This window comes from Pavona decussata, unplaced genomic scaffold, assembly GCF_977016875.1.
Source record: "Pavona decussata unplaced genomic scaffold, jaPavDecu1.1 SCAFFOLD_38, whole genome shotgun sequence".
Lineage (NCBI taxonomy): Eukaryota > Metazoa > Cnidaria > Anthozoa > Scleractinia > Agariciidae > Pavona > Pavona decussata.
Genome location: NW_028145460.1, coordinates 5,815,331 through 5,827,500, shown reverse-complemented (window position 1 = coordinate 5,827,500; position 12,170 = coordinate 5,815,331). Strand labels below are relative to the sequence as shown.

The window sequence follows — 12,170 nt, the reverse complement described above, 5'->3', positions numbered from 1 at the left end:
CCCTTATCCAACAAGAGCTTAAGCACATCGAGACGATTGTACATGCATGCTATATGGAGAGGTGTGCTCTGTTCAACATCCTTAATCTCCAGTGTATTTGGAAGCATGCTATTCAACAGAAGCTGAACTGTTTCCAGTGAACCCGCCTTGACCGCTAGATGAAGTGGCGTGCTCTGATTGTGATCCTGAGTGGTAACGTCACCTCCTTTGCCAATTAAAAGTCGGCAAGCTTCCCTAGAAAAAACACAAACCTGGCGTTACAACGTGAAGTTTACTAAAAGCTGAAAGATAGCGCATCACGTCATAAATGTTAAAATATATGGCCAATGTTGAGAATTTTTGTCCGGACAAAAATAGCATCTGGAAAGGTTCTATTGACTACTATAGTACATTACCGAAAATATTATTTTCCTACTCTGGTAAAAACATTAAGGTTAAGAGAATTCCAAAGATCGGAGCAAAATATTTGGAAATCTCTTAACTTTAATACTATAATACAGTCGAACCTCTCCTTACCGACGCTTCTCTAATACGGAAACGTTCCCTTGGTTCCGGCCAAATACCCGACATTTTCCATTGTAAACCTCTATAACACAGACCTTCTCAAAAACAACGAGGGCGGCTTGGCTCCGTTCTATCGGTCCTTTTTTTTTATTTTGGTCGAATCACTATATTCGAGATCTCTCGAAAGAGACCACCAATTCTAGGCGACCACTTTGTTGGCCTTTGGTGGGGCGTTTGCGATTGGTTGGACTGTATTGGCTTTAAATATGGGCAAGATTTCCGAATTCCGTTAATTAAGCATACCATTTGCCGATTCCAGTTTCACTCATAATTATTTGCTTATGAAGGATAGTATGAGTAGCCGAATGGGGAAAAATACTCACGCGTGTTTGTTCAAAGCCGCGAGATGAAGCGGGGTCATTCCATGCACGTCTCTATCATTCAATGTTTTTATAAGCATTTGGCATCTCAAAAGAGACTTGATGGATCCCAGTGATCCATTTTCTGCCGCGTGATGAAGTGGTATTTTATTGTTGATGTCCCGTTGATGAAAAGAGAATCTTTGGGCAAGAAGGATATCAAGAATCTGTGGAAGGGACAAAAAATGTATTCTTAATCGCTGGGTGATTTTAGTCCAGCTATCAGTATTGTTCTTTGAAATTTACAACGATTTTGACCTTTCTTGGTGACTGGAATGTGCAATAATACCTTCACTTAGTTTCAGAATAATTCTAGAACATTGAGAGGAGAAATCATACCGAATTCTTGAAAGGAAGAACTCAAATTGTTCTAACGCATTTTGGAAACAAAAATGCAAGAGCTTGAAAGTTGCAATCCATTCCAATCCATTCATTTTTTTGCCAGAGACCGACTAACTGATAGTTTTAGTACACTGGAGGTAAACTTTGTAACAATACTGGAGCATTATTTAAACATTTTCAGGAGTTTTCGAAATAACACAGTCCCCATGTCACTTTTCCCTTACACAGGGTCCTTCGGTAAAGAATCAAAAAGAACTACAGCAAACGTGCATGCTTTTGTTGTCAGAATGTTTTATAAATCAGTCATAAAAACAATTTGACTTCTTAGGTGTGATGAACTCGCATGAACCTCTAATTTATAATACATCAGTAGTTTAAGGTAGTTTTCAACTGAATGCCGAATGTAATTTTGCGCTTGGTTTTGCTGTACTGCGGTTGTTTGGTAAAACTCATGCCACTTTCTCAACTAATGAGAAGCAAAATTAGAGCCAATCGTGGCTTTCTCACACTTTATTTACTCTTAAGATGTATTAGTTTGAGTACATTTTATCCACTGGATAGCGATTCAGCCACTGGATAAAGCTATACGCTCTTTGAACAGCTGGGGCTTGATTGGTTCATTGTGTTGTTTACACCTGTTGTGATTGGCCGAAGTAATTACTTTGGTTTTGGTTTTACGACACTTAATTAACTACTGCATTAACTTTAATTTCTACTTGCAAAGTATCGCTGAAATGCACGTTATGCATGTATATTCACCTCGGGCTCCTCGTGACAAGCAGCAAGATGTATCACCGTCTCCAGATCGTTGTTCCTCAGATCCACAAGCTCTCCCTTGTCTCTCTCCAGCAGCATTTGCAGTATTTCAACCCTTTTATGTATTACTGCTAAATGAAGACCACTGTTATGTGAGGAGTCGACAGCCACTAAGTCGGCTCCACGGTCCATCAATATCTCCACTATTTCTTTCGATCCGTGAACAATAGCAATCAAAAATGGCGTCAGGTCCATCATGTTTCTAGCTTCGATGTAAGCTCCATTTTCCAACAGTATCTCAGCTATTTTCGTCTGATTAAATACTGCAGCTCTAGAAAGAAAAAATAAATTGAATTAAAGTCCACGCATTCTGTGGATATTAAAACAGTATATGTATATCTAACTAACCGCGCGCATATATGCAACTACTTATATGGGTTGTCACTATATCCAGAGATGTACCGCGACAAAACGGAAATAACTCGTAAAGGAACGTACGGGAAATTACCCAGCAAGGTACTAGAATGGACTGGAATGGCAGCGTACTGAAAAGCAATGACTGGGTCGCAAAATAACACAGGACTCGTTTTCATCTCTCAAATTGACCTTGGCCATTCACTTAAATTATATGAAGTGACACTTATTTCACACTTAAGAGGAAAGGAAGGGGAAAAAAAATAAAGCAAGCCTCGAACCCAATGTCGTCCTCTTCACTTCTTCTATCCATAACTAATACACCAATGAGGACTAGCTGCCGATTGAGGATTATTTACATAGAGTTATCCATCACAATAAACGAAAGCTTCCCGTTTCGAATCAATCGTTAACCCTAAATACTGTAGATCGGTGCTAACCCCAAAATGATGTTCCTTGCCCAGCTGGAGCTCTATTCACTCAGTTCTCTGCCTAATAATTTGACTTCTGTTCCCGTATACATGAGTACTATGACGATAACACACCAAAATCGATTCAAATAGTTATTCAAAATCGATTCAAATACTGGAGCGGACTTTGGCGCGTCCGAACTCCTCGAACGCAACCGAGAACTTCGATAACTGAAGTGTGTTGTTGTTGATAAGAAATACGATAAGGAATACGACATTGTAGAAACGAGTGTTAGCCCAGTAGCTTTATCCTCACTGGATTATTCTAAATTATCCGAGATAACTCGCTAAGTGAAAAATTCTGACTTATTATTCAGCCTCTTATCTGAAAAATCTCAATACCCTGGAGAGTATACGTAATGATTGGTTTTACGTTGCCTGAGCTTCGTGATCTCATTACGTTGCTGAATGATTTTAGTGGATAATAATTTTATTTTGAGAAAGGCACTCATAGGCGACAAGGATCCTTGTCTATAGTTCAGTGGGCTCGTATGTCACACGCCTCCTCCATTTTTCTTGTATCAGCAATGTCCAAAGGCGTCCTGTGTGCTAAACCCAGTACATTACCTACCTCACCGCCAGTCTCCCAGTGGCCCAGTGGTTAAAGCGCCCGAACGGCATACCTGGGTCCTGGGTTTGATTCCTGTCAGAGACCCAACATGATTCTCTTTTTGCCGTGCTCGTAGCAAGTTGAGGACTACAACTCTGTTAATTTACCACCGACCTTAAAAGTTATAATTTGTCGTTCTTTATGCACGGATCTTTTTTGCCTTTCATCCTAAAATAACTATTTTCTGTTGCTGAATAGGAATTACTGTCGGGAACGTGGCTTTATAACTTCATCACAAACGACAACTTACTGGTGTAATGATGTCTTCAAATGCCCATTCCTAGAATCAACAGTCGCCCCACTGGAAATTAACAACTTGGTTATGTCGTCGTGCCCGTGTGCGGCCGAAAGATGTAGCGGTGAGTTTAAGTTCACTCCTTTCACAGCCTCGTAGTCGACTCCATGGCGTATTAATAACTCGGTGACTCCCCTATAACCTCTGCAACAGCTCATGTGCAAGGCGGTAGTGTCTTCCACATCTCTTTCTTCTAAGAAGTTATTTAAAGAAAGCTGGAGTTTCTTTGCTGCAAAAAATAAAAGTAAGTTACTCCTCAAAGGCCCTGGCTGTCTGTAAGACATCCGAGAAACAAAACCGTGCATACTGTGTAGTGTATATGCAAAGGCCGATATATCTGAGTAGAATCGGGACAAATAAGAAAACATGGATAAAAATCTTATAATTTTTAAAAGAAATCGTTGTGTCCTTTGAAGCTACTTTAGAAAGTTTAGGGTATGTATATATGGCAATAAAAAGTCCGTTATTAGAGTAAATGAAAACCTGTTTGCAGCTCATTACGATTCATCTCATTCGGAGACTAGGAGAGTGACTAATCCGGACGTAGTCTACTGGACTATCGCAAGCCAAAGCTAACTGTCATGGATTGCTTCATAACCCGTAAGGCAGGCTACGACAGGGGAGGGAAAAGGGAGGGAGGGATCACGACTTCGGAGCAGGTAGGGAGAAGAAAGGACAGAAACTTCTCCTCCATCCCCTCCTCCTGTTCGCACCTCAGGTAACTTGTGTGGTGGATGATGAGAGTAGAGGGAAAACTGGGCGAAGATAAGAACTTTGAAGCAGATGCGGAGGGATTATAAGGAGATTAACTTCTCCACATCGTCCCGCTGCCGTTCGCACCTCACTCTTCTCAGTCGCTCGGATCTTCCCCTTCCCTACCTTTAGGCGCCTACCCTTCAGGCTACCAGCTACAATGTCGCGCCTATCTATAGTCAATGGTTTTATACCTGTTGAAATTAGAAGCTCACATATCTCCGTGTGTCCACCATAAGCAGCACAATGAAGTGCAGTTGTCAAATTCGAGGACTTTGCGGTCAGCTCAGCGCCACGAGCCAGGAGCAGTTCACACAGGGATTTGTCCCCGCTGACACAGGCTGATAGAAATGGGGTTATTTTAGTTGAGTTGGCATAATTCACATTTGTTCTGGGATCGCTGAGAAGAAGAGCAGCGATTTCTGTGTAGGCTTGCCGGGCGGCGAACAAAAGTGGAGTGGCGTTTTCGTTGTCTGGTATGGTTGGGTCTGCGCCTTTTTGTAACAAGACCCTTACAGCTTCAGTGCTCTTGTGCCTGCAAAAAAAAAAAAAGCTTGAACATTTACCACATTGTGGTTTTCCTACGTATCAATGATACTCCATCTTCTCAGTTGAAAACATGAGTTGGCAATTTTACTGTAGCAGATTTTCTTCAGAGTTTCCAGTTGCAGAAACATGAAAACATCATAACGGTGAAAATTGTGTTTCCCCGTGAAGCACCAAAAAGCTCTACGAACTCGTTTCAAAGGAGTCAGTATTGGCTTTTGTGGAGGGAGGAAAACCAAAGAACCCGAAAAAAAACCCTCGGAGCAGGGACGAGAACCAACAACAAACTCAACCTGCACGTGGCGTCAACGCCGAATCGAAGCCTGGCTACATGCATGTAAGTGAAAGGTGAGTGCTTTCACCACTGTGCTATCCCAGCCCTCAAGTCATACACCTGTCAATGGTCTAGCCTGTTCCAGGCGTTCATAGACATACTATGAAGGGCGCCGCGAAAAGTAGAACTAATATGCGAGAGGGATAAAAGCGAGGATATAGGGGAGAAGGAGGGTTCAGTTATCTTCGCCTGTTTTTCTCGCGTATATTTTTTATCGCCCCAATCTCCAATATCTGAAACAACTAAAACAGGCTCTTGCTGGATATTGAGGTGGGAGCTTTTTTGGCGAGTCGAGGATGTGCATATCTTGTTAAATGTTTTGGTGTGCATTATCGTATGTATTATGTCAAGCCAACAGGACGAGTCACACACGTCAGATTCAATGTTTGATCATGACATCAAGATGTCAAGGTTTAACTTACCTAACAGCGACATGAAGGGCAGTAAATCCCATATTTTCTACCTGGTCAATATCTACACCACCGTTATCCAACAAAAGGTTGATCGCCTCAGCTTGATTGCAGCGCGCAGCATGGTGCAAGATAGTAAAGCCAGCGTTATCTTTATCACTCACTACTATCTGGTCTGCCAATGGCAATCCAGTTGCCCCTGGTTTCAGACGTTCTTGCCTTAGGGCTTCAAAAACGCTGACGCCCTTTCCCTCTGACATCATCCACTGGAAGTATTTGTTAAGTCCTCGCGGTTTTTTAAAAGCAGTAGAAAGCTCCATGGCCGGGTCCTGCAGCGAGACATTAAGCGGTGTCACTGTCCTTCCGGATAAGCTAATTTTCGTCTTAATCGAAGGGCTCCCTGGTGTCAGAAAGAAAATTATTGCAAAGACGTTAATTAACAAAAATGAACTGCCAAGATCAAGAATCATAATCAATTTAGAGACACAATTCAAGACAAACTCTACCGTCCATAAATCATCTAATTAACCACTGGATGATAATTTTTTAAAAAAATCCCCTGAGTATTAAATAAATTGTTGAATGTATACGGTCGACGATCAATTTAATTTAGTATTAGGATCTGTCTTCATAGGACGCAAAAAGTGATGCATATATATTATGGGAATCAGTTAAATAAATTGTTGTTGTTGTCGAATTCTTAGAAATCCATGAAGACCTAACGGAAAAGTGTTTATGTTTCTTTGAAGGAAACGAAAGTGAACTCGTCATTTCACGATGGGAAACAATTGATGCGCAAACGAACACAAGACCAACAGAGCCTTTTTGTAGTGCATGAATCAGGCGCTGAATCAACGCGTTCGCAGAAAAACAAACGAATACTGGAAACGGACAAAGAACCCGCGGCCTGAAAGTTGACCAGGCTGGTCCCCAGGGGTTCCCACTTGCCTCGCCAGGTTCGTGCAAAATCTGAATCGAACCACGGTGTCCGGGCGAAGTCTCACTGTGTTCAAATCCCGTTCGTTCAAATCCCATTCAATTGCACGTGGGAGATATTCAAGCGTGGGCTAATCCCCCTTAATCATCCACTTTAGGATTCGTCGGTTCCTTTCAGGTGCACCATGACCCGAGTGATCTTGGATCAAAAATTCCGGATTCGGATTTCCCCAAAGAAACGCACCCTAAGTAGGTATGTAACAAGTGCTCCCGCAGTCCTGCACTCCCGCAGTTGCAAAATAGTGAATCTTTGGATAATGTTAATTTGATGAAGTTTTCAGAAGAATACTTCAAAGAACAAATTTTGTAAAAAGGAAAGGCATGCCATACGCTTAAAGAACGACTAATAATTCAAAAAGAAATCTTCTATATAATATTGAAGTAAGTTTTTAAATAACGAGTAACAAAATTTTTAAAACGTAACCACTTGGGCGACTGGGTAAAGTCATTCGGAGGGTTAAACGAGCGATGCGACCAAGGCAATGAATTAAAATACAACAATTATTAATATAGTTGGCTTAAAAAAAAGCAAACGATGAAATACAAGCAATAACAAGCAGTACTACTGGATGGTTTTCACCTTGGATGTCCTTGGAAGTAACGGGCGCAACTGGCTAAGGTCACGCAAGACAGCTAAATCCCGATTTAACTTTGTTAAATCACGTTTGGAGAACCCGATGAAAATCGATGCTTTCGCGGCAGCCGGTTCAAAGACATTAAATCTCGTTCCGAATAAATCTGCGTACGATTTATCATTCGATGGATCTATCTCTCCATCAGCTAGCCAATGAGAGGACGAATCAGGAAAATGACGGCCACATCTTCAAATTCCTCAGTTAAGGGAATGTTCCCGCCAATTTTGCCCTGTATTCACAACTCTTGAAATCGATCTTCACAAATCTGCCGGTTAACTGAAGATTTATTTCTTACTAAGCTGAATTCATTTGGCGATGTACGCACAGAAATGAAGACTTGTTTGATATTTTAAGGGATGTAAAAAGAATTTACATGGCAAGTAGGCTAAATCCTTAATTTGAAAAAGGAGAGGAAAACAACCAGGACATTGTTGAAGCGTTGTGAATGATCTTATTGAATAACGGTAACATTGTAAACTGTTCTTGTTTGACTTTTCAGACAAGTTTTAAAATGCCAACGAGCAAGTAAGCAACCGAACAGTGACAATGATAAATTGCTCATGACGAATGTTACTTTGGAATAAATGGTTATGTCATTGTAATTGACGGGAGATGATAATAATAAGAATAACGTGGAATTGTGGCGCGCATGACATAAAAGTCATAGTGAAGCGTGAGAGAAGAAATAATTTGCTGCGATGTTGCCACCCTTATGGAGCGAAGTATACAACATATCTGATGCCCACTTCTTATTACAGTAATTGTAAGAATTGGGATATTGAAGAGATGATCGTGTGTTTAGCGTGCCTGTGCACAAGGCGATTAGCTTACGGTTTATGCTGCGATATAGCCACGCTTTAAGAACGAACCATACAACATATCCGATGCCCGGTTCTTGAAGTGATAATTAAGAACAAAGCATACAACATGTCCAAAACCCGCTTCCCGCTTCTTATTAGTTTTAAGCGTATGGATAATTGTGTGTTTGGCGTCGGCCTGTGCTGGGCCTGTACTGAAAACAAAGCGACGCGCATAGCTAATGCTGCGATATCGCAAAAACAAAGCGAAGCGCGTAACGACTTAAAGACTGCAGGACTGCGGGTAGACTGTTCACAGTCCCCTATTTTTCCGCCATCTTGGTTTCAAGGCGAAGGCATCCTGGAGAGAGTGTCTAAACTACCGAGCGGAGCGGGAGTCCACTCAACGTAACCTGACTAGGGTCCCCCTTAGTAGTTTAGACACTCTCCCCAGGTTGCGCTCGCCTTTACAAAGTGATGGCGGGAGTTCGATCGAAGCGTATCGGAGTCTCAAAAATGCCACGGAAAAATAGGGGACTGTGAACGGTCTAGACTGCGGGAGCAGCTTCTAAACATGTCGATGAAGCGGCCGAGTATTCTGAAGTTTAGCCCTACATTTTAATGACCTGTCATCACTTTTGATGGAATATTTCATTTTGCTCTTGAAATAACTTAAAAAATTTGATGTGGTCTTACATTGGAGAAAGCGAAGACTATTGCCTCTATTCAAAGACACTCATGTAGCTACCATACTAATGTTACCAAACTCGTCTGACAGTTGAGATGACCACTCGTAAACTGGACTGTGTATAGGATCACCGCCGCTACTGAACCATGACCGTGACGCGGCAAAACGATCATACGTCAGTCATGAAACTAGTCTGCGAGCAAGCTCTCCTTGCTCGCAGGCTATCATGAAACAAAATTTACCTACCCCTTTCATCAGAGAATCTGACATACTGGCCTTCAGAGATAGCTGTGCCGTCCGCCATATTGGTATTTACCCAGGCTTGCATGTGATATGGGTATTTCACTGAGAGTATTTAATTATAGTTCCTGTGTTTTCTGACTTTGGCTATGACGCATGTAGCCTGAAAAGAGTAAGTACAGATGTTAAAAGTTGTGAGTCCATTCAAAGAAATGGAAGACAACTAAAGTCTTGCGCCGTCTAAAGACTCCAACATTATGAGCTTGAAATTCACGGCATAAATACTCTGAGCCGAGATTATTTTAGCGTTTGTTTCGGGCGTATTTTATCGTAGATAAATAATCGCCATCAAATCAGAGTAATTTGCAATTTTAATTCTCGTGTCCGTTAAATACGTGAGAGGAATATTATCGGTTTGGTGTAAATCGCTGCGATTGGATTGCAGTGACCTGAAAGGAACAGAATAATCTACTCTTAAAACTCCACGAGCTCGCATTTTTTACACATTTCAGTGACACTTGAGAGACAGCGGTCGATGTATCAGCGACCGTAATCTGCTCAGTACCGAAATATTGCCCAGAGAGAACAGAAGCATGACATTACGAAACGAAGGAGACTTAAGACGAGTTCTTGTAATTACATACTATTTCTAATAACATCTGATATAACATAAGGTCGTTTCGAGATGACATATATACATACCAGACTCAATAATCCCTCTCAAGTCGTATTGTTATCAACTCTGCTACCGTCGCCATATTGAAAGAATGGATTAGCTAGGCTGACACTTTTTTTTTCTTCATTTGCTGATCAATATCACTACGAAATATTAAATAGAAGAAAGATCGTCGCAGTTACTACGAAAAGCGACTGTTGATTCTCTCAACGGTCTTCAACTAGAACTATCGAACCTGGCAGTTGCTGCTACATGAATTTTGTTCGTTGTGTGACACGCTCAAGGTCGATGCTACGCAACGGCGTCGAAGCCGAAAAACAAACAATATGTGTCATGAAGTATGACAAAGCATATTTACGTAACGCAACCTTTAACCCCAAGGCTTCAAGCCCAGGCTTCTCAGCCCATTTGAAATTAATTTTCCCTCATTTTATAATTTAACCCAATCGTCACTTTAACCGTTCATGCAAGGGAACTGAAAAAGCTGTAGTCAGTCATGAAATGTTTTTCCAACTGATATTTTTATCTGATAGTACAGTACCTCAAATACAAATGCATTATATTTTTCGCTGCCTACTTATACTTGGAGTTTACTGTTGCTGCGAATAAAAACAACATTTCAACAAATTCATGATAGGGATTTGTTCTTCAAAGTAACAACCATTTTAAGTTTTTTATGACAAAATTGAACGCCAAAATGTTCTTAAAATCCACGAGAAAGCCATAAAAAGTGACGACGTTTCGGTCAGTGTCAATACAAATTATAGCTCCGCTATAATAATCAAGAGAGCATGAAACTGATATCCTCGATGTTTTTAGAAACTTCAGTCTCAGTTTAACCTTCAAACATTTTCAGCTTTTTCCGCAAAGGCCGGAATCCGAGAGTTATTTTCTTTATATCTGATTGTTGTGCACATGCACATATATGGAAAAAAAGAATATTAAGGTTATTATTGTTATATTGTAGCAGTATAATTTAGAAATTTTCTGCAGTTTAATTCTTCATATGCATCAGTCAATTGCTAAGAAGGTTACTGTAATAATTTCTAGCGGGGGAAAACAAACCAGAAGTAGTTCTAGCAAATTTTCCAGTGAACATGGATCGAGAACTTGCAAAAATTGGCCATTTTTTTCAAGTTGCAATCCACCTCAATCTGCAGCCAAAGATAATCCTGTTAAACTAACACCTTTTTACGTATTCGTTGATACAAATTTATCTTTGGCTACTCAAAGTAGAAAATAGGTGGCATTGCCCCTTTACTGCAAATGTTGACATGTCAGTAACATTACATGCCGAGTCATGAGGCATAAATCAGACGGGTGGCGTTATCGTTCGATACACTCTGTTTTTTGTTTTGTTTGTTTGTTTGTTTGTTTGTTTTATAAGAACGTCTAATTTTAGACCTGAGGCTGAACGTTCTTATATTGTTTAACGATTTGAGGTAGAAAACGTTCTTAAGATGTTATTAAATTACATGGTATTGACATAAATCAATGCGGACGTGACCTGGAAACCTATCAAAGTGCATTACCAGCTGAGATATGGTACCAAGAACTGTTGATTATGACAAACCGAAATGTGTGTCACCATTGTTAATGTTATACAAAACATGCCCTTAAGTATTTTGGTCAATTTACATTTGTTACCTTACACACAGATTAGCAAAATAAAAGAGTTCTTAATCGACTCTCAGCCTGAGGGATGTTCTTAATACGTTCTTAAAATTTTGGTTAATCTCAGCCTCGACGTTCTTATAAAAAAAAGGTTATTATAAAAAGAAAAGAGTGTATCCTTCGCTCAATATTTTTCGAAAAGCGAACAAAAAAAGAAAACCAGTGTCACATTTTTAGGTCTTTAACTTTTCTAATCTAATCAAGCAAGCCAGGTTGCATCAGTTTATTTTTCCGGCGTGATCCCGTGACCATCGAAAATAAGTCTTTGCTTTACCTCGGTGTGAAACTCACAGCTGACGCAAAACAACTAACGACAAAGCAATGCAGGAAAGGAAAACAATAACTTACAACAGAAAGAAAAATATGTCAGGTTTTAACACCGAGGTAAACCCCAAAATAAAGCTTGCGCGTTTTAAAAGTTTAATTTTGGATTTACTCACTAACAAACAGAAACAGGAACAAGGAACAGGAATACCCTCTGCCACGAGGTCCCTGATTCCGCTGAAAGATTGTCCTCAAAATATCACAATTAGACGAATTTCGCAAAACAATTGAAGAACTATGACACCAGAGCAACTAAACTGAAGTACCCCCAAAAGTTTTATTTGTCC

General features: G+C 40.5%; 1 protein-coding gene across 1 annotated transcript in view; it reads right to left on the bottom strand.

Moving 5' to 3' along the window:
- LOC146483817 (transient receptor potential cation channel subfamily A member 1-like) overlaps positions 1 to 9,972 on the bottom strand; it is a 19,212-nt gene extending 9,240 nt beyond the window's left edge. Inside the window, exons 1-8 of the mRNA XM_085105962.1 lie at positions 9,912 to 9,972; positions 9,216 to 9,372; positions 5,866 to 6,253; positions 4,758 to 5,098; positions 3,766 to 4,039; positions 2,025 to 2,352; positions 888 to 1,090; positions 1 to 234 (exon numbers count right to left, since the gene is read on the bottom strand). The exon at positions 1 to 234 is cut by the window's left edge and continues 102 nt beyond it. Of these exons, the coding sequence (XP_084962088.1) occupies positions 1 to 234; positions 888 to 1,090; positions 2,025 to 2,352; positions 3,766 to 4,039; positions 4,758 to 5,098; positions 5,866 to 6,253; positions 9,216 to 9,297 (1,850 nt within the window). The 5' untranslated portion in view covers positions 9,298 to 9,372; positions 9,912 to 9,972. The remainder of the gene's footprint in view (positions 235 to 887; positions 1,091 to 2,024; positions 2,353 to 3,765; positions 4,040 to 4,757; positions 5,099 to 5,865; positions 6,254 to 9,215; positions 9,373 to 9,911) is intronic.
- Positions 9,973 to 12,170: the final 2,198 nt, after the last annotated feature.